At 43.6% G+C, this 18051-nt stretch overlaps 1 protein-coding gene across 1 annotated transcript in view; it reads left to right on the forward strand.

Annotated features, from left to right (window-relative positions):
- The window catches only part of CFAP221 (cilia and flagella associated protein 221), a 125460-nt gene that overhangs the window by 38600 nt on the left and 68809 nt on the right, over positions 1-18051 (forward strand). The window contains exons 7-10 of the mRNA XM_030210874.1: positions 177-280; positions 5448-5613; positions 9859-9979; positions 10076-10187. Of these exons, the coding sequence (XP_030066734.1) occupies positions 177-280; positions 5448-5613; positions 9859-9979; positions 10076-10187 (503 nt within the window). The remainder of the gene's footprint in view (positions 1-176; positions 281-5447; positions 5614-9858; positions 9980-10075; positions 10188-18051) is intronic.

The raw sequence follows: 18051 nt of genomic DNA on the forward strand, positions 1-18051 counted from the left end.
ATGGTTTTAAAGTTACCTTTCTGTTGATCACCCCATCCCTCACCTGAATCGGCCCTAGTAGATGGTGTTTTCTATGCATCCTAATAGTTGTTCTATTTGATTATGAATCAAAATGCTTTTTCAGGCAAAATATAAATATGGAAAGTATTGTATAATAAAATGCAATTTTTTTTCAGCAAGAATTATGTTATCCCTTTGCAATGCAGCTGTCCAATAGATTTTGAGTTCGCCATCACTTTTATTCGACCTCATCCAGCATTCACTGTTCAGCCAACATCAGGTATAACATTTGTCTATGTTTTGTAGAAGTCCTTTTTCTGTTCCTGAATGTAAACCTCTGCGGAAATTTTCTAAAAACCAGCAAAGATGAGGAAGTATTTTGAAATTCCTGCTCATTCCACAGGTCATAAATATGTAGAATAAGAAGAAGTAGCAAATATTGGGGCCCTATTACTAAACAGCGGTAAAAATTGCAGTTACAGTGGCTTAACACGGAATTTTACCATGTGGTAGCTACAGATTTAACGAGGCACCTATTGGGGGCAGCCCCTGCATTTTTCAATACAGGTCCCTTGTTGTGTGTTACCTGCAGTAAATACAGCGCATTAGCGCCATGTCCATTCTCTGCCCATGTTATACCTTGTTACTTCTTTTACCAAAAAATGCTGTTTAATGTGCGGTCTAGCATGCAGTAACGACAAAAATACAGCAACAGCGGTTACCATGTTTGTGCACTGGATGATGCTAAACGCTAAACCACATGTTAACAGCCTAATGCTCTTTAGTAGAAGAGCCCCACTATCAGCAAAGTGTTTATAATTCCTGTAAATAGAAAATTTGTATACATAAAACCAGTTCTTTTTTGTAGGAAAAAAGGTGCTGGTACTCGTACCATGCCAACCTCATCCAGCATTTCTCCCCTTGCCCTCTCTCTCCATCCAGCATCTCTCTCCTTGCCCCTTCTTCCTCCATCCAGTATTTCTCTACTTGTCCCTTCTCTCCCCATCCAGTATTTCTCTCCTTGTCCTTTCTCTTCCCCATCCAGTATTTCTCCCCCTGCCTCTCCTCACCCCATCCAGCAACTCCAGCAGCAGGAAAATCAAGAAGAGAAAGGCGCAAAGCCACACTGCTCAGACGCGCGCTGTCGGCTCTGTGTATCCCCTGCCCTTCTGATGTCAACTTCCTGTTTCAGGGCAGGGGATCGGCAGAGACAACAGCGCATGTCCTTGCACTGCAGCCTTGTGCTTGCAATGCTGTGCTTGCGGCGCTGCTTCTTCTAGGATGTGGCCACGGGAGATGGGGAGATGAGCAGGGTAGAGAATAAAAAGGTGCCGGTACGCCGTACCGGTGCGTACCGGCACAAAAAAAGCACTGCATAAAACATTAATGATTTGCAATCACAAAAGTTTTCCACAGCGAGGCTAAGCACTTAACTTCTACGGATATCTGTGTATAACTTTAAATGGATAAGATATTTGCGCCAGGCGGACTAACTGAAGGGGAGGTGTGGATGAGCTTGCCATGGAAGGGCTGCAACAACATCCACCATGGTAAAGCAGGTTTTGTTTTTCAACTTGAAAGAAGGTTTTATTAAAGTCTAATAATTAACAGTAAAACTGAAAGACCAGGATACACATAATTACATAGGGGCTCGTGCAATAAAGTTTTGAGTATATGGCGACACCCTCTTATGCATGCCAACATTAGTGAGCTATTCAGCTAACCATTATAAGGCATGTTAAAGTGGTCCTAAAAGATGAAAAATGTGTGTTTTCATTCATGGAAATTAAAACTACATCTCGTATAACTGAGTGGTTTGTGAGCTCTCACTAAACAGCATACTGTACTCATGAAAGCTTGCTCAGTGAACACTATCATTATACCTGCTCCAACTTGTTGTTTAACTTACTTACCTACAAGCGAGCTAAACCAAGTGGGCTCTATATTCTCTAAGGACAAGCAGGCTATTAGTGTTGTCATCTGATGGATCCCAGTGTGGATGCTGCCTAGCGCGGGCGCTGGTTCCTCAGTCTGGTTTTTTTTCCGCAGAGTTGAGAGGTTGCATCTACATGGTCTCCTCTCAAAGTATATTAATAGATATTTTTTCAGTGCTTTCCCGGGCGAGTTTTTCCTTCATTTATCTCATTTTCTTCATAGTTTTTCAGTACCTTTCCCTTTATTTTATTCGATTTTTTTTTTTTTTGCTTTTCAAGTTTTCTTTCATTTTTGAGTGGTTCTTTAGTCCCCAGTTAGGCCAGAGCACTGACATTCGTTTGAGGCTTGCCCCTTTTTGATGATCAAGATTGAGGAATTTAATTTAGCCGTGATTCCTTTCTTGATGTCTAGGAAGACCCTCAGTGGCTTCAAAAGGTGCGCCCAATGTAATTGAGTGATTTCTGCAATGGACCTGCACAATTGGTGCATCAGGTGCCTTGGGCCTGACCACCAGTCTGATTCTTTGTCTCTCTGTTTACAAATACCACTGAGGACTCAGAGGGTGTGTCAGGTCCAGCAGAATAAACTTTTCGGCTTCTCAAAGGCCAGTCCATCACCATCGGCACTGGAGGCATCGACCTTGATGGCTGCTCAGACTTCACCTACCACTGGGAGTGCACCAGCATCAAGGAGGTCTCCACCTCCCTCGTCATTGGACGCTGATAGTAGGCACCAGGATCAATCAGCATCGGACCCAACACTAAGGACACGTATGGGTTCGATGTCGTCTTCATTGGCGCCGAGGGACCATGATGCTGAATGTCAAGGGAAGCCAAAGAAGCACAAGCATTGGTCCTTTTCATTTTGTGTTATATAGTTTAACTCTCCAATCTTATTTTTTAGGCTTCTAGCATTTCTATACAGACACTTCAAATTGTGTTTCTTCTCTGAATCAGCAAGCTGCTTAGAAATTAACGGGGATAATTTGCTTCCTTTACTCTTCTCTCCCCTTAATTACTCCTGGCTTTATTTCACCATTGTTGAAACCTCTCTGTTAGGAGTCCCTAAATGTCCTGTTTTAATAGTAACCTTCAAGGATAGCCCACTCCGAACTATATGCTCTCAAGAGACTGTCGGCTTCCCCTCCCCCCATTCTAGTTTAAAAGCTGTTCTGTCTCCTTTTTAAATATTAGCACAGCCGCCTGATTCCATCCTGGCTAAGGTGTGGAGTCCATCCTTTCAGAATAGGCACCCCCTTTCCCAGAATGTTGCCCAGTTCCTAACAAATCTAAATCCCTAATCCCTATGCCATTGTTTCAACCATGCATTGAAACATCGGAGCTCTGTCTGCATCTTCAGTCCTGTGCGTGGAATGGAGAGCATTTATTGTGGCTTTCTATGTGAGACAATGGAGGGTTAAGTGACATGCTCAAACTGAGATTGTAAGCCCACTGGGGGCAGAAAAATGCTTTCTGTATCTCAAAAGTAAGAACGTGCTTCAAGTGTTCAGTGAATAGGCACAAGCCAAATTCAAAAAGTATGGAAATGAAGCACTGGGGTAACATTCAGAGAAGCAGCCAGAATCCCAAAAAAGCCAGTGATGTAACTTTGAAAAGGGGTGGGTGTGACGTCTCATATAGGGCTATGTGCATAGTTTACTAAAGTGGAAAAAGCATCACTGGGTAGACTGGATGAGCCACTGCAGTCTGTTTGATGACATTTAATATGTTGCTATCTTTAATACATGAGCAACACTAAAACAGTAGGTACATTTTTAACAAACCCTTAAGAATGAGCATTAAAATGTTTTGAGGTTTTGGTTTTTTTTAATTTGTTAGGTAAATGAAGAACTTAATAGGTTATTTTTATAAACTACATGATCATAGTAAAAAAAGTTTTAGGTATATTAAAAGCAACAAGCTGGCAAAAGAATCGGTTAGACTGCTAGATGACCCGAGAGGTAAAAGGGTGTCACGCCCCTCACCTTGCCGGTAATAAGCGCTCCCTTGTTGGTGTAGGGCTGGGGTTCCTTCAGCAGCGCGCACTGGCATCTCTCCATCGACTGTGTGCACTCGCTCCCCAGTTGGCCTGCCGGTGCTCTCAACCCACGCTGCTCCACTCCTCTCCCCTGCAGACGCTGGCTGGGCGACTCCCAGCGTCTCTGCCCCACCTCCTTGCTCCATGGGGATTGGCTCCCCGTGACTGGTGTCCTGGTTGTCCATCTCTCGGCCCTTAACCTATGGGGTCTCTCTTGTCTCCTCTGCTCTTTCCCTATTGGATGCCTGGCTGCTTCCCTTGCTCCCCTTCTTCCAATGCCTACTCTCCTTCTCAGCTGTTTCCAGTGAATGCCTGATGCCAGCACTATTTCTGTGGAACCCTTCCCTGCCTCAGTGCTTCGGCTTCTACTTCGGTAGGTGTTTACTTTTCTCTGTTGTTTGCTTCCTCTCTACTTTGTCCTTCATTGCCGACTTTGCCTGTTCCTGGATTACTCTCTTGCCTGCTGCCTGCCTATTGACATTGCCTATACCTGGATTACTCTCTTGCCTGCTGCCTGCCTATTGACTTTGCCTGTACTTGGATTCTTGCCTGCTGCCTGCCCGGCCGATACATTTGCCACCCTGCTTCCAGCCTCATTTCTTAAGTCCTGCAAGCCGCCCGCACTTAGGGGCTCAACCTCTGGGGAACAGCGGTCAGCACAGGTGAAATCCAAGGTTGTCCGGCCGCCAAGCAGAACCTGGCCCGAGTACCGGGCTCAGCAGCGCTCTACTTGGTACAAGAACTCACAAGTCTGACAAGGGGCACTCAGGGAAGACAAAACATTAGCGGAGCGATTAAATTAATTCTTTGCTTCGGTCTTCACCGAGGAAGATTTTGGAGAGATTCTGATGCCAGAAAAGATATTCAAAGCTGGCAAGTCAGAGAAATTCAAAACTCTATGAACCTGGAAGATGTAATGGCGCAATTTGACAAATTGAAGAGTAGCAAATCGCCTGGGACCCCTACCATTTATCACTCCTCCACTGACTGACCTGAGCCCTTCTGTGAGTTATCACCCACTATGCACTCATTCATTCAGCCCTAATACACTCTTAATATCCATGCAGTCTTTCATACTTAACTCCCATCCACTTCCTCACCCCAGCTGTCACTCATCACTCCCCATCAACTTGCTGTCTCATGCAGTCACAAACACACAGCCCCCAAGCATGCACTCTCTGTGACGCACGTCTTTCTTAACATTTTATTTTCAGTGTTTTGTGTTAGCACATCATGATCTTAACTTACTTTATTCTTGATAAATGTTTTGTGACACTTATCTATTTTATCACCTTGACTCCAACTTGTATATGTATTTGACCATTTACTGTTTGTGTTTGATGAGAATTATTTTTTTTAATAGCAAGAACGGGCATTACTGTTAAAACGACAGACATAGACTAGCCAATTTATGAGCTTTAAGGAACAAGAAATCTCTAGTTGAAATGTGTTACTGTAATATCTTTTTTAAACAGGGTTAATTCCAGCTAATGAACAGGTGGAAATCACTGTTAGATATACACCTTTTGAATATGGAACAGCTCAAATGAAGTTGCAAGTACTGATTTCACAGTTTAACTCAAAGCCATATATCTGCGTGTTCACTGGAACGTCATCACCACATTTGGCTACTCAACATATGTAAGTTTCAGAACAGTTGGTTATTTTTGAATGTTCTAATTAGCATTATTTATTTCAGTTTGTTACCCAGTGATGCTCAAGACAGGATACAGTTATGAAATGTGAATATAATCCACAGAATTTACAATCACTTAGCATGAACAACATAAAAGAGACACTTTTCTCTAAAACAATACAGCAGTACAGGTCTGCAGAAATGTCAACAAATTGCTCTGCATTTTTGAGAATACATTTCTCTCACCAAGGGGCCCTTTTACTAAGTCATGCAAAACGTGGCTGGCGCTGTTGTTAGCACATTGGTTTCCTGTGCCCTGCAGCCACTTTTAGTGTGGCTGTAAAATGACCACAATTTTGTTTGTGCCATTAATAGCCATGCACTGATTTCCCAGTTACAGCATGGCCGTTACTGCATGAGCCCTTACTGCCACCTATTTTGTAGGCACTAAGGGCTGAGGAGTAGCCTAGTGGTTAGTGCAGTGGACTTTGATCCTGGGGAACTGAGTTCAATTCCCACTGCAGCTCCTTGTGACTCTGGGCAAGTCACTTAACCCTCCATTGCCTCTGGTACAAAATAAGTACCTGAATATATGTAAACTGCTTTCAATGTAGTTGCAAAAAACCTCATAAAGGTGGTATATCAAGTCCCATTTCCCTTTCCCTAATTGAACAGTGCATGGCAGTTTGCCTGCGCTACCCAATTAGCTCAGGTTACACCTAATTTTCAACTCCATACATGCAGTCTTGCTAAAAATATTTGATATTTTTTAGTGTGGAATTGGCGAACAATGATCCAAGAACTACAGTGGTGGAAATAAGTATTTGATCCCTTGCTGATTTTGTAAGTTTGCCCACTGACAAAGACATGAGCAGCCCATAATTGAAGGGTAGGTTATTGGTAACAGTGAGAGATAGCACATCACAAATTAAATCCGGAAAATCACATTGTGGAAAGTATATGAATTTATTTGCATTCTGCAGAGGGAAATAAGTATTTGATCCCCCACCAACCAGTAAGAGATCTGGCCCCTACAGACCAGGTAGATGCTCCAAATCAACTCGTTACCTGCATGACAGACAGCTGTCGGCAATGGTCACCTGTATGAAAGACACCTGTCCACAGACTCAGTGAATCAGTCAGACTCTAACCTCTACAAAATGGCCAAGAGCAAGGAGCTGTCTAAGGATGTCAGGGACAAGATCATACACCTGCACAAGGCTGGAATGGGCTACAAAACCATCAGTAAGACGCTGGGCGAGAAGGAGACAACTGTTGGTGCCATAGTAAGAAAATGGAAGAAGTACAAAATGACTGTCAATCGACAAAGATCTGGGGCTCCACGCAAAATCTCACCTCGTGGGGTATCCTTGATCATGAGGAAGGTTAGAAATCAGCCTACAACTACAAGGGGGGAACTTGTCAATGATCTCAAGGCAGCTGGGACCACTGTCACCACGAAAACCATTGGTAACACATTACGACATAACGGATTGCAATCCTGCAGTGCCCGCAAGGTCCCCCTGCTCCGGAAGGCACATGTGACGGCCCGTCTGAAGTTTGCCAGTGAACACCTGGATGATGCCGAGAGTGATTGGGAGAAGGTGCTGTGGTCAGATGAGACAAAAATTGAGCTCTTTGGCATGAACTCAACTCGCCGTGTTTGGAGGAAGAGAAATGCTGCCTATGACCCAAAGAACACCGTCCCCACTGTCAAGCATGGAGGTGGAAATGTTATGTTTTGGGGGTGTTTCTCTGCTAAGGGCACAGGACTACTTCACCGCATCAATGGGAGAATGGATGGGGCCATGTACCGTACAATTCTGAGTGACAACCTCCTTCCCTCCGCCAGGGCCTTAAAAATGGGTCGTGGCTGGGTCTTCCAGCACGACAATGACCCAAAACATACAGCCAAGGCAACAAAGGAGTGGCTCAGGAAGAAGCACATTAGGGTCATGGAGTGGCCTAGCCAGTCACCAGACCTTAATCCCATTGAAAACTTATGGAGGGAGCTGAAGCTGCGAGTTGCCAAGCGACAGCCCAGAACTCTTAATGATTTAGAGATGATCTGCAAAGAGGAGTGGACCAAAATTCCTCCTGACGTGTGCAAACCTCATCATCAACTACAGAAGACGTCTGACCGCTGTGCTTGCCAACAAGGGTTTTGCCACCAAGTATTAGGTCTTGTTTGCCAGAGGGATTAAATACTTATTTCCCTCTGCAGAATGCAAATAAATTCATATACTTTCCACAATGTGATTTTCCGGATTTAATTTGTGATGTGCTATCTCTCACTGTTACCAATAACCTACCCTTCAATTATGGGCTGCTCATGTCTTTGTCAGTGGGCAAACTTACAAAATCAGCAAGGGATCAAATACTTATTTCCACCACTGTACCTCAGGATGCCTGAGCGCATCCCGTGGTAGTGCCTTTTCAGCACACACTAAGCACGCATTAGTGCTTATCACTGCTTAGTAAAAGGACCCCCAAGTCTTGTTTATTACCTAAACATGGTGACCTCATTGTGTAGTATTTAATCTAAATCTCAGGAAGATGATCTCTACCACTGAAGAATGAGAGAAAGGAAAAAGAAAAATTCATATTGGCCACATGTCGCTAAGTATGACCATCTTTAGCAGTAGTTATAGTTATATAGTTTATTAGATTTAATATTCCGCCTTTCTTCTTGAGACAAAGTCGATTACAAATTAAAAGTTCAGTAAAACATTGAAAGGGGGAAATCGGGAAAGCAAAGAAAAGGAACAGAAAAAGACACAAAATCATATAAACAACTAAAGTTTAAACTTCAAATTTTAAACAAATTCAAAATTTAAATCCATGTTTTACTGCTTAGGAAGGGTAAGGTGAATCAGGAGGCATAACAATGGGAAGGTTAGGCTTGCTGAAATAAACAGGTCTTCAAGTCCTGATTTAAATTTATTGAGAGAATTTCAGTATGCAATGTCAAAGGAAGGGAATTCCAGAACATAGGTACAGCACAGAAAAAGATTGTGCTTCTTGGTGGTGATGCTGCACTGAGTATTCCTTTCCCAGATAATATACGTTTGCTTTTTCATACTTTGAAAAGAATTATATGAAAGATCACAACCATTTTTAATTTATAGCAAATATAATTTTTGGAATAAAGAACATTCACATAAGTATTGCGGAGAAAACATTTTTTTTTTTTTACTTAGCAGTTGGAACCAGGACTGATGCCAGGAGCTGTCATTCATGTCTATCCAGGGATTTTCCCCTGTATTTTGTATTCCCCTGTTTACACAGTGATGATTCTAGGCAGGAAGCCATCTCCTTCCAGAACCTTTTAGTCATGGCCTATGAATCCCACCACTATGTGTCACCCTTGAACAATTACCAAGACTCCCTTTCTTCCGGAGTTGTGTGAAGTGCCTGTGCAGCAGAGGTGTGCACAGGGATGGGGACCCCAGAAATCTGTGGGAATCTTGACAAAAGATCCATTTATGCTGGGGATGGGGAGATTATGTCCCCGTGCACACTTCTAATGTCAACTCTGTGGAACAATGAAAACATTATGGACTTTGATATTTAAGAAACGGCATACCTATCGGAACTTACTTGTTTGCTTACGTTTTTTACTTACTTGCTTAATATAAAGTGTTAATAATAAGAATGTGTTTTTCTTGAACTTACAAGATCACTCAAATGTGGGATGGGGAAGGTGAGAGGACAGTAGCAATATGATGGGAAAGGGGAAGAAGGTGAAGATGAAGGGACAGGGTGGGGATGGAAAATAATTGACCGGGGTTGGGATGGGCATGGATCCAGATTGACTGGGGATGGGTGGGGATGGAGACAAGTTAATATCCCCAGGCACTCATTTGTCTGCAGCACCCTTAGCTTCAGCCAACCTGGGAGTGAAACATCTAACTTGGGGTTCAAACCAGGAACCTTCCACATGGCAGTACTGTGCACTGGCTGTTGGGTCAGCCTAGAAAAACTGGATTCTTTAGATATTTGGTATCTAACTATGTACATGAACTTTCAAGACCACATGAGAAGATTTTTTTTTTCATCTGAAAAAAGGAATTTTGTGATCTCAGTCAGAACTTATGTCCTACATCATCTTTGAACTCTTCATATGCTGGCTTAATAAAAAGTATCACAACCTAAAAAGTATGGGGTAACGAAACAAAGACGAGTAATCATAATGTTAACTAAAAAACACGATTATAAAGTTTATTGTCTTATTTGTCTTATATTACTAGAAAAGACGATCTTGAAAATCAACTCGCCGTTTCAAAAGCATTAAAAAATCGCTTGGCAAAGTCAGTGGTAGAAATCCAACGGAGAAAAACTTGGATGCAAAGTCCTCCGCCTAAAGCAAAGGTGCATCACCAAGGCTGTTTAGTGACTGGAGCATGATTTGTCTGCAATACTGTACTGCACTTTGTTTACAATATCCTATATGTTGTTATTCCTCAGGAGATTGAATACCAGAATGTGAAGTTTCCAGTAGATTTGTCAAATCCTTATGCTGTGGCAGCTGTGTTAAACCAGGAACCAGGAAAATTAAAGGCTAAAGATATCAGGAAAGGTAACATATGAAGGAGTAATTGTGTAGCAAGGCGCCTAGGCTGTCAAGGCACATAGACACACAGGTTGCTCTTATTTTATAATGAACTTGTGTGCTTTTATAAAATTACTTCATGGAAAGCAGGCATACACGTTTACACCTGCTCTGAGAAAGGTGTAAATATGTGCATGTATGTACTGTTGAAATAAGTGCGGGTGCATCTATTTTATAATGCACCATCTTGCTCCATCTATTCTCTGCCTCCGGGAATACCTACACATAATTCCTAGAAAAGTACCGGCTGTAATTTCTGTATGCCTATTTTCATTTACATATACACTGAGGAGTTTGGGAAGAGCCTAAGCATATAAAATGCCGTTCTCGAAGCTTAACTCACATATCAAATTACACCCTTAATAAAGAATAAGACTACTACTTCTACTTAACATTTCTAAAGCGCTACCAGGGTTACGCAGCGCTGTACAATTTAACAAAGAAGGACAGTCCCTGCTCAAAGGAGCTTACAATCTAAAGGACAAAAAGTGCAAACAATCAAATTGGGACAGTCTAGAGTTCCTGAATGGAGGTGTAATGGTTAGGTGCCGAAAGCGACATTGAAGAGGTGGGCTTTGAGCAAGGATTTGAAGATGGGCAGGGAGGGGGCTTCACGAATGGGCTTCGGGAGATTATTCCAAGCATAGGGTGAGGCGAGGCAGAAAGGGCGGAGCCTGGAGTTGGCGGTGGTGGAGAAGGGTACTGAAAGGAGGGATTTGTCTTGAGAGCGGAGGTTACGGGTAGGAACGTAAGGGGAGATGAGGGTAGAGAGGTAAGGAGGGGCTGCAGACCCCAGTGCATTTGTAGGTTAGTAGGAGAAGCTTGAAATGTATGCGGTACCTGATCGGGAGCCAATGAAGTGACTTGAGGAGAGGGGTGATATGCGTATATCGGTCAAGGTGGAAGATAAGACGCGCAGCAGAGTTCTGAACGGATTGAAGGGGGGATAGATGGTTAAGAGGGAGGCCAGTGAGGAGTAGGTTGCAGTAGTCAAGGCGAGAGGTAATGAGAGAGTGGATGAGAGCCTTCCTGTAAAGGGATTGTCACTTGGGCCCAGATGCACAAACATTCTGCCATTTGGCCTCACGTCAGCTCCCAGGGTCTTTACCAAATGTCTAGTGTCTTCTCAAAAAATGTCGATACCTGCCTCGCCACTGCATTAGGGAATGTATGGTCTCATTAGCTAAGGAGTGAGGTTAGGGAAGTTACATATATGCATTTGAGGAAGAATAACTAGAGAGGCCTTGAGGTATAGTAATCATACATGAAGCTTTTCAGGAAATAGAGTATCCAAAGATACATTTGTCTCACTAAAGGTTTCTTGGGGATCCCTCTATGCCACCCTTTTACCATCCCACTATTATCCCCACCTTGAGGCTATTTACACTCACCCTTGGGGCCCTGGTTCTATGATATGCCTGTTTTCCTCATTCCTAGAGGGGCATTATTTTTCAAAGAGGCATTATCCATTGCTAAATATCCGTGAGTAAACAAATGCTAGAGGAGACCTCTTAAAAATTTCCCTGGCTTTTGAAGAAGAAGCAGGATTGGGGCAAGGCCTGAGCAGTTCTCAAATGCAAGCACAGAGGTTTCATTCTGAAATTCCTATGTCTGCTTTTCACAGCTTTAACGTCTTCATCAGCACTGGCCACCCTGGGTTTTACTCCATATCTGAGGAAGATGGGAAAGAGTTTGGATGGATGGAAGGGAGAAAAAAAGAAAATAGAGAAACTGGCAGACTCATGCTGTTGGACATACAGTAGATGCTGTTTGTATTTCATTCTCTGAGTTGTTGCAATTGCCCATAAAATGAAATATCTGTGACCCGCTTAGCAAGAAGGAGGTACCAACAGTGGGGTATGTGACTCATTTATACCACAAGATAGAGGGATATCAACCGCATAATCCTGTAAAATTTCAGCCCCAGCTATGGACTAATTATGTCTTTAAAAAATGAGAAATGTTTATCAATAGAAAAGTAATTAACGCTAAAAATCACATACCCCACTTTAGGGACCTGCAGTTTTTAGGCTGTAGAATGTGAAAAACATAAAGTTGTGAAAAAATTGCGTAGTCCCACGCTATGACCCTATCAGGCTTATTTTTGAAAGAGAAGGATGCCCATCTTTCGACACAAATCACAAGATGGGCATCCTTCTGACAGGGTCGCCCAAATCAGTATAATGGAAAGCCGATTTTGGGCGCCCCCAACTGCTCTCCGTCGTGGGGATGACCAAAGTTCCCAGGGGTGTGCCAGAGGCATAGCGAAGGCGGGACTTGGGCGTGCCTAACACATGGGCGTCCTCAACCCATAATGGAAAAAAAAAAGGGCATCCCTGACGAACACTTGGACGACTTTCGACCAAGCCACAAAAAGGTGCCTGAACTGACCAGATGACCACCGGACGGAATTGGGGATGACCTCCCCTTACCCCCCCCCCCCCAGTGGTCACTAACCCCCTCCCACCCTCAAAAAAAATTTTTAAAATATTTTTTGCCAGCCTCAGATATCATACCCAGCTCCATTAGAGCAATATGCAGGTCCCTGGAGCAGTTTTAGTGGGTGCAGTGCACTTCAGGCAGGCAGACCCAGGCCCATCCCCACCCTACCTCTTACACTTGTAGTGATAAATGTGAGCCCTTCAAAACCCACCAGAAACCCACTGTACCCACATCTAAGTGACCCCCTTCACCCATAAGGGCTGTGGTAGTGGTGTACAGTTGTGGGGAGTGGGTTTTGGGGGGCTCAGCACACAAAGTAAGGGAGCTATGTACCTGGGAGCTTTTTCTGAAGTCCACTGCAGTGCCCCCTAGGGTACCCGGTTTGTGTCCTGGCATGTGAGGGGGACCAGTGTACTACGAATGCTGGCTCCTCCCACAACCAAAGGGCTTGGATTTGGTCGTTTCTGAGATGGGCGTCCTTAGTTTCCATTATCGCCGAAAATCAGAAATGACCAAGTCTAAGGGCGACCATCTCTAGGGACGACCTAACTTTCAAGATTTGGGCGTTCCTGACCGTACTATCGAAATGAAAGGTGGATGCCCATCTTGTTTCGATAATATGGGTTTCCCCGCCCCTTCGCTGGGACGTCCTCAGGAAAACTTGGGCGCCCCTTTCGATTATGCCCCTCTATAGGTACACAAAACTTTCAACAATGAAAGTTGGCCTTCCAAACTTTTATATCCTTTATCTCTGTTATTTGTAACTGCACTTTTGATACCTTTTCACTGATCAGCTCACATATATATATTTTCTAAAAAGGCAACCTTCTTGAAGTTCGGCTTGTGAGCACCGTTGGAGAAGTTGAAAATTGGCCTCCATATCTCAATTTCGTATTCAGTAATAGTCCCTGGGATTGATTTTGTCACTTTTTTTGCTTTCTTTTCCTCTCCTAGCAAACCTAGCTCAACCAAGTTGTTCGGGTTTCACTCTATCATGCAGTAACAGCAGAAACAGAACATCTGCTGTTTAAATATCACTCACTGCCTTTTCTTAAGGATTAAACATGGATTTCATCATGGATTACAGCACAGATAAAGAAAAAGCTCTAGGGTGACTTTTATGAATGTGCCTTTAAGCCTTAGCTTGTAATTAAACTTGAACTTTACAAGGGTAATTTTATAACAGGTTGCCTAGTTACAAAGTAGGAGTAGTTGCCTATCCACCTTATAATCGAAAGAGAAAAACGCCCATATTCCGACCTAAATTGGGAGATGGACGTCTTTCTCTCGCGGGTGCCCAAATCGGTATAATTGAAAGCCGATTTTGGGCGTCTTCAACTGCACTCCGTCGCAGGAACGAATAAAGTTGACGGGGGCGTGATATAGGCGTGGCGAAGGCGGAACTGGGGCGTGGTTATCGGCCGAGGAGAGATGGGCGTCTTTAGCTGATAATTAAAAAAAAAGGCGTTTTTACCGCGATTTTGGGTCACTTTTTTTTGACCCTTTTTTTTCATGAACAAGTCCCAAAAAAGTGCCCCAACTGACCAGATGACCACTGGAGGGAATGGGGGATCACCTGCCCTGACTCCCCCAGTAGTCACTAACCCCCCCCCCCCCCCCACCAAAAGATACCCACTTTACAAACTTTTTTTGCCAGCCTGTATACCAGCCTCAAATTCCGTACCCACCTCCATGACAGCAGAATGTGTTCTATCCTCTGACAGCCTTTCCCTGGTTCTGATGTGGGTCTCGGGTGAGTGTGACACCTTTTCTGTTAAGGGCACTGCAGAGTCACCAGTGGCGTAGCCACAGGTGGGCCTGGGTGGGCCAGGGCCCACCCACTTAGAACTCATGCCCACCCAACAGTAGCACATATTTAGCGGTAGGTGCTGGGGATCCCATGCTCTACCAGCTGAAGTCAACCCCCTGATGGTAACGAAAATGCTATTCTCCATGATACTGGCATCTGCTCATGCTCAGTTTTCAGTGCATGCCTGCTGCAGACTGCCAATGTGGAAAGAAGTGTTTTCCCACCAGCTGAGATATTTTTTTGGTGCCCACCCACTTCTTGCCTAGGCCCACCCAAAATCTGTTGTCTGGCTACGCCCCTGAAGTCACATCAGCAATGCATTGTGGTGGGTGTAGGGTATTGGGCTCCGTGATTCCACTAGCTTGTGTTAAATGCTCACGATGTTGGTAGTTGGTAGGCTCTACTCCCATGGTGCTTTTCCCTCTGCTTACTGGGTCAGAGTGTGCCCTGTTTTGTTTCCGGTAGTCCATGAGGTAGTGGCCATTTTTGTAAGCTAGTTTTAGATCCTGTTCATGTGTTAGCCACGTTATAGCACTTAGTTCTTACCTTGAATGTTGCTGAAAGAGGGCATTGTACACCATTCTGCCAGCTCGGACCTACTGCGAGACTCAGTGCCAGTGGGGCACAACCTCTGATCTGCAGTTAACTGTGAGTAAACGTGCTTATTCAAATAAAGGACGTTTTCAGCGAGATTAGTCTTCAGGTGTCAACTGGTGTGCCAAGGTTATACAGCAGCAACAAGCCCTGTCCCTGGAGCACTTTTAGTGGGTACTGCAGTGCACTTCAGGCAGGCAGACCCAGGCCCATCCCCCCCCCCAACCTGTAACACTTATGGTGGTAAATGGGAGGCCTCTGAAACCCAATGTACCCACACGTAGTTGCCTCCTTCACCCCTAAGAGCTATGGCAGTGTTGTACATTTGTCCCTCCCACGACCAAATGGCTTGGATTAGGACGTTTCTGAGCTGGACGTTTTTATTTTCCATTATCGCAAAAAAAAAATGTATTTTCGAAACAAAAGATGGACGCCCATTTTTTTCGAAAATACGGTCTGTCCCGCTTCTTCACGTACCCGTTTTCAGACATAGACGCCCATGGAGATGGGCATTCGCGTTCGATTATGCCCCTCCACGTGTGTTTATAATATAGCTTCACAATATTTGCAGAAATCATAGCTAGAATCTCCTTAAGAACAAAAGAATAGCCATACTGGGTCAAACCAATGGTCCATCTAGCACGTGCAAAGTGGTGCGTGTGGGAAAGAGGAACCCGAACAATAGCTATGTAATGCAAGGTTCCACGTTAGGAGTCACCGACCAAGAAAGGGATCTCGGCGTCGTTGTTGATGATACGTTGAAATTCTCTGCTCTGTGTGCTGCGACGGCTAACAAAGCAAATAGAATGTTAGGTGTTATTAGGAAAGGAATGGAAAACAAAAGTGAGGACATTATAATGCATTGTATCGGTCTATGGTGTGACCGCGCCTCGAATATTGTGTTCAATTCTGGTCACCGCATCTCAAAAAAGATATAGTGAAATTAGAAAAGGTACAGAGAAGAGCTACGAAAAATGATAAAGGGAATGGGACGACTTCCCTATGAGGAAAGGCTGAAGCGTCTAGGGCTCTTCAGCTTGGAGAGATACGATAGAGTTCTATAAAATTATGAGTGGAGTGGAACGGGTAGACGTGAATCGTTTATTTACTCTTTCCAAAAATACTAGGACTAGGGGGCATGCGATGAAGCTACAAAGTAGTAAATTTAATATGAATCAAGAGAGAATTTTTCTTCACTCAACATGTAATTAAACTCTGGAATTCGTTGCCAGAGAATGTGATAAAGGCAGTTAGCTTAGTGGGGTTTTAAAAGGGTCTCAACAGCTTCCTAAAGGAAAAGTTCATAGACCATTATTAAAATGAAGGGGAAAATCCACTGTTTATTTCTGGGATAAGCAGCATAAAATGTATTGAACTTTTTGGGGATCTTGCCAGGTATTTGTGACCTGGATTGGCCGCTGTTGGAAACAGGATGCTGGGCTTGATGGACATTTGGTCTGTCCCAGTGTGGCAACACTTATGTACTTATCCTGCTTCCAGCAGTGGCCAATCCAGGTCACAAGTACCTGCCAGAAACCCAAATAGTAGCAGCATTCCAGAACCCCAAAGAGCAACAAGATTCTAGAATCCCAAAGAGTAGCAACATTCCATGCTACCAGTCTTGGGGCAAGCAGTGGCTTCACCCATGTCTCTCTCAATAACAGACTATGGACTTTTCCTACAGGAACTTGTCCAAACCTTTTTTTAAACCCAGATACACTAACCACTGTTCCCACATCCTCCGGCAGCGAGTTCCAGAGCTTAAGTATTCTTTGAGTGAAAAAAAATTTCCTCCTATTTGTTTCAGAAGTATTTCCATGTAACTTCATTGAACTTTGTACTTTTTGAAACAGTGAAACCTTGATTCACTTCTACCCGGTCTACACCACTCAGGATTTTATAGACCTCAATCATATCCCCCGTCAGCCATATCTTTTCTAAGCTGAAGAGCCCTAACCTCTTTAGCCTTTCCTCATATGTAAGCAGTTCCATCCCCTTTATCATTCTGGTCGCTCTTCTTTGAACCTTTTCTAATTCCGCACACATAGGACTAGATTTTATTTATGGCGCCTGAAAAATCAGTGCCGAAAAAATGTCCACCTAGGCGTATTCTATAGACAGCGCCTACATTTAGGTGCAGTTTATAGAGTATACTTAGTGGGTTTATAGAATACATCTAGCGGCCATGACCGTGCCTAACTCTAGGCGCGTCTATTTATGTCAAGTAAAACTTGGTGTAAGTATCAGTGCCTAACTTAGGCATGGAGCAGGTGTATTCTGTAACCCTGTGCGTAAATTTTCGGAACACCCATGAACTGCGCATTTCATGCCCATGGCAACACCCTCTTTTTGGCAGTGCATATTAGAATTTGTGCGCACCACTTTACAGAATATGCATAGCAAGTAGTGTGCGTAAATTCTAATTAATGCAAGTTAGTGCTGATAATTGCTTGTTAACATCCAATTAGCGCTGATTAGCTAGTTAACCAATTAAGTTATGCACATTGTTGTAGAATACACCTTGAATTCTGTTCGGAAATTTCAGTGCGATTCATAGAATCTGGGGGATTCTGTGGAATAATGTTATTGAAAAAAACCTCTTTTATGTGGGTAAAACAGGGTTTATCTCATGAAAAACAGTATGAGCTGCTGATCAAAGTCAGGTAAACTAATACAGAAAAAAACTGAAAAGCAGCAAAACATAATCCAAAGGGTTGTGTAAAATGAATAGAAAATGAAAAAAGGGGGAAAACCCTCAGAAACCCAGGCTCAGCCAGGGTCTGATCAACAAGACACCATTATGTATAAAAGATTTTGGGCCAGTGATCTGATTTCTTTCATGGGGTTAATATTCCCTCCAATTATCATTCAGAACTGCCCATACATAAGAGCTCAAGTTTTAACAACAATAACTGAATAATGAGGGCATCAGACTGCAGCGTAGCATATATAAACTTAGCTTTCAAATACTGGCTTGGCAACCCC

This window comes from Microcaecilia unicolor, chromosome 7 (genome assembly GCF_901765095.1).
Source record: "Microcaecilia unicolor chromosome 7, aMicUni1.1, whole genome shotgun sequence".
Taxonomy (NCBI): domain Eukaryota; kingdom Metazoa; phylum Chordata; class Amphibia; order Gymnophiona; family Siphonopidae; genus Microcaecilia; species Microcaecilia unicolor.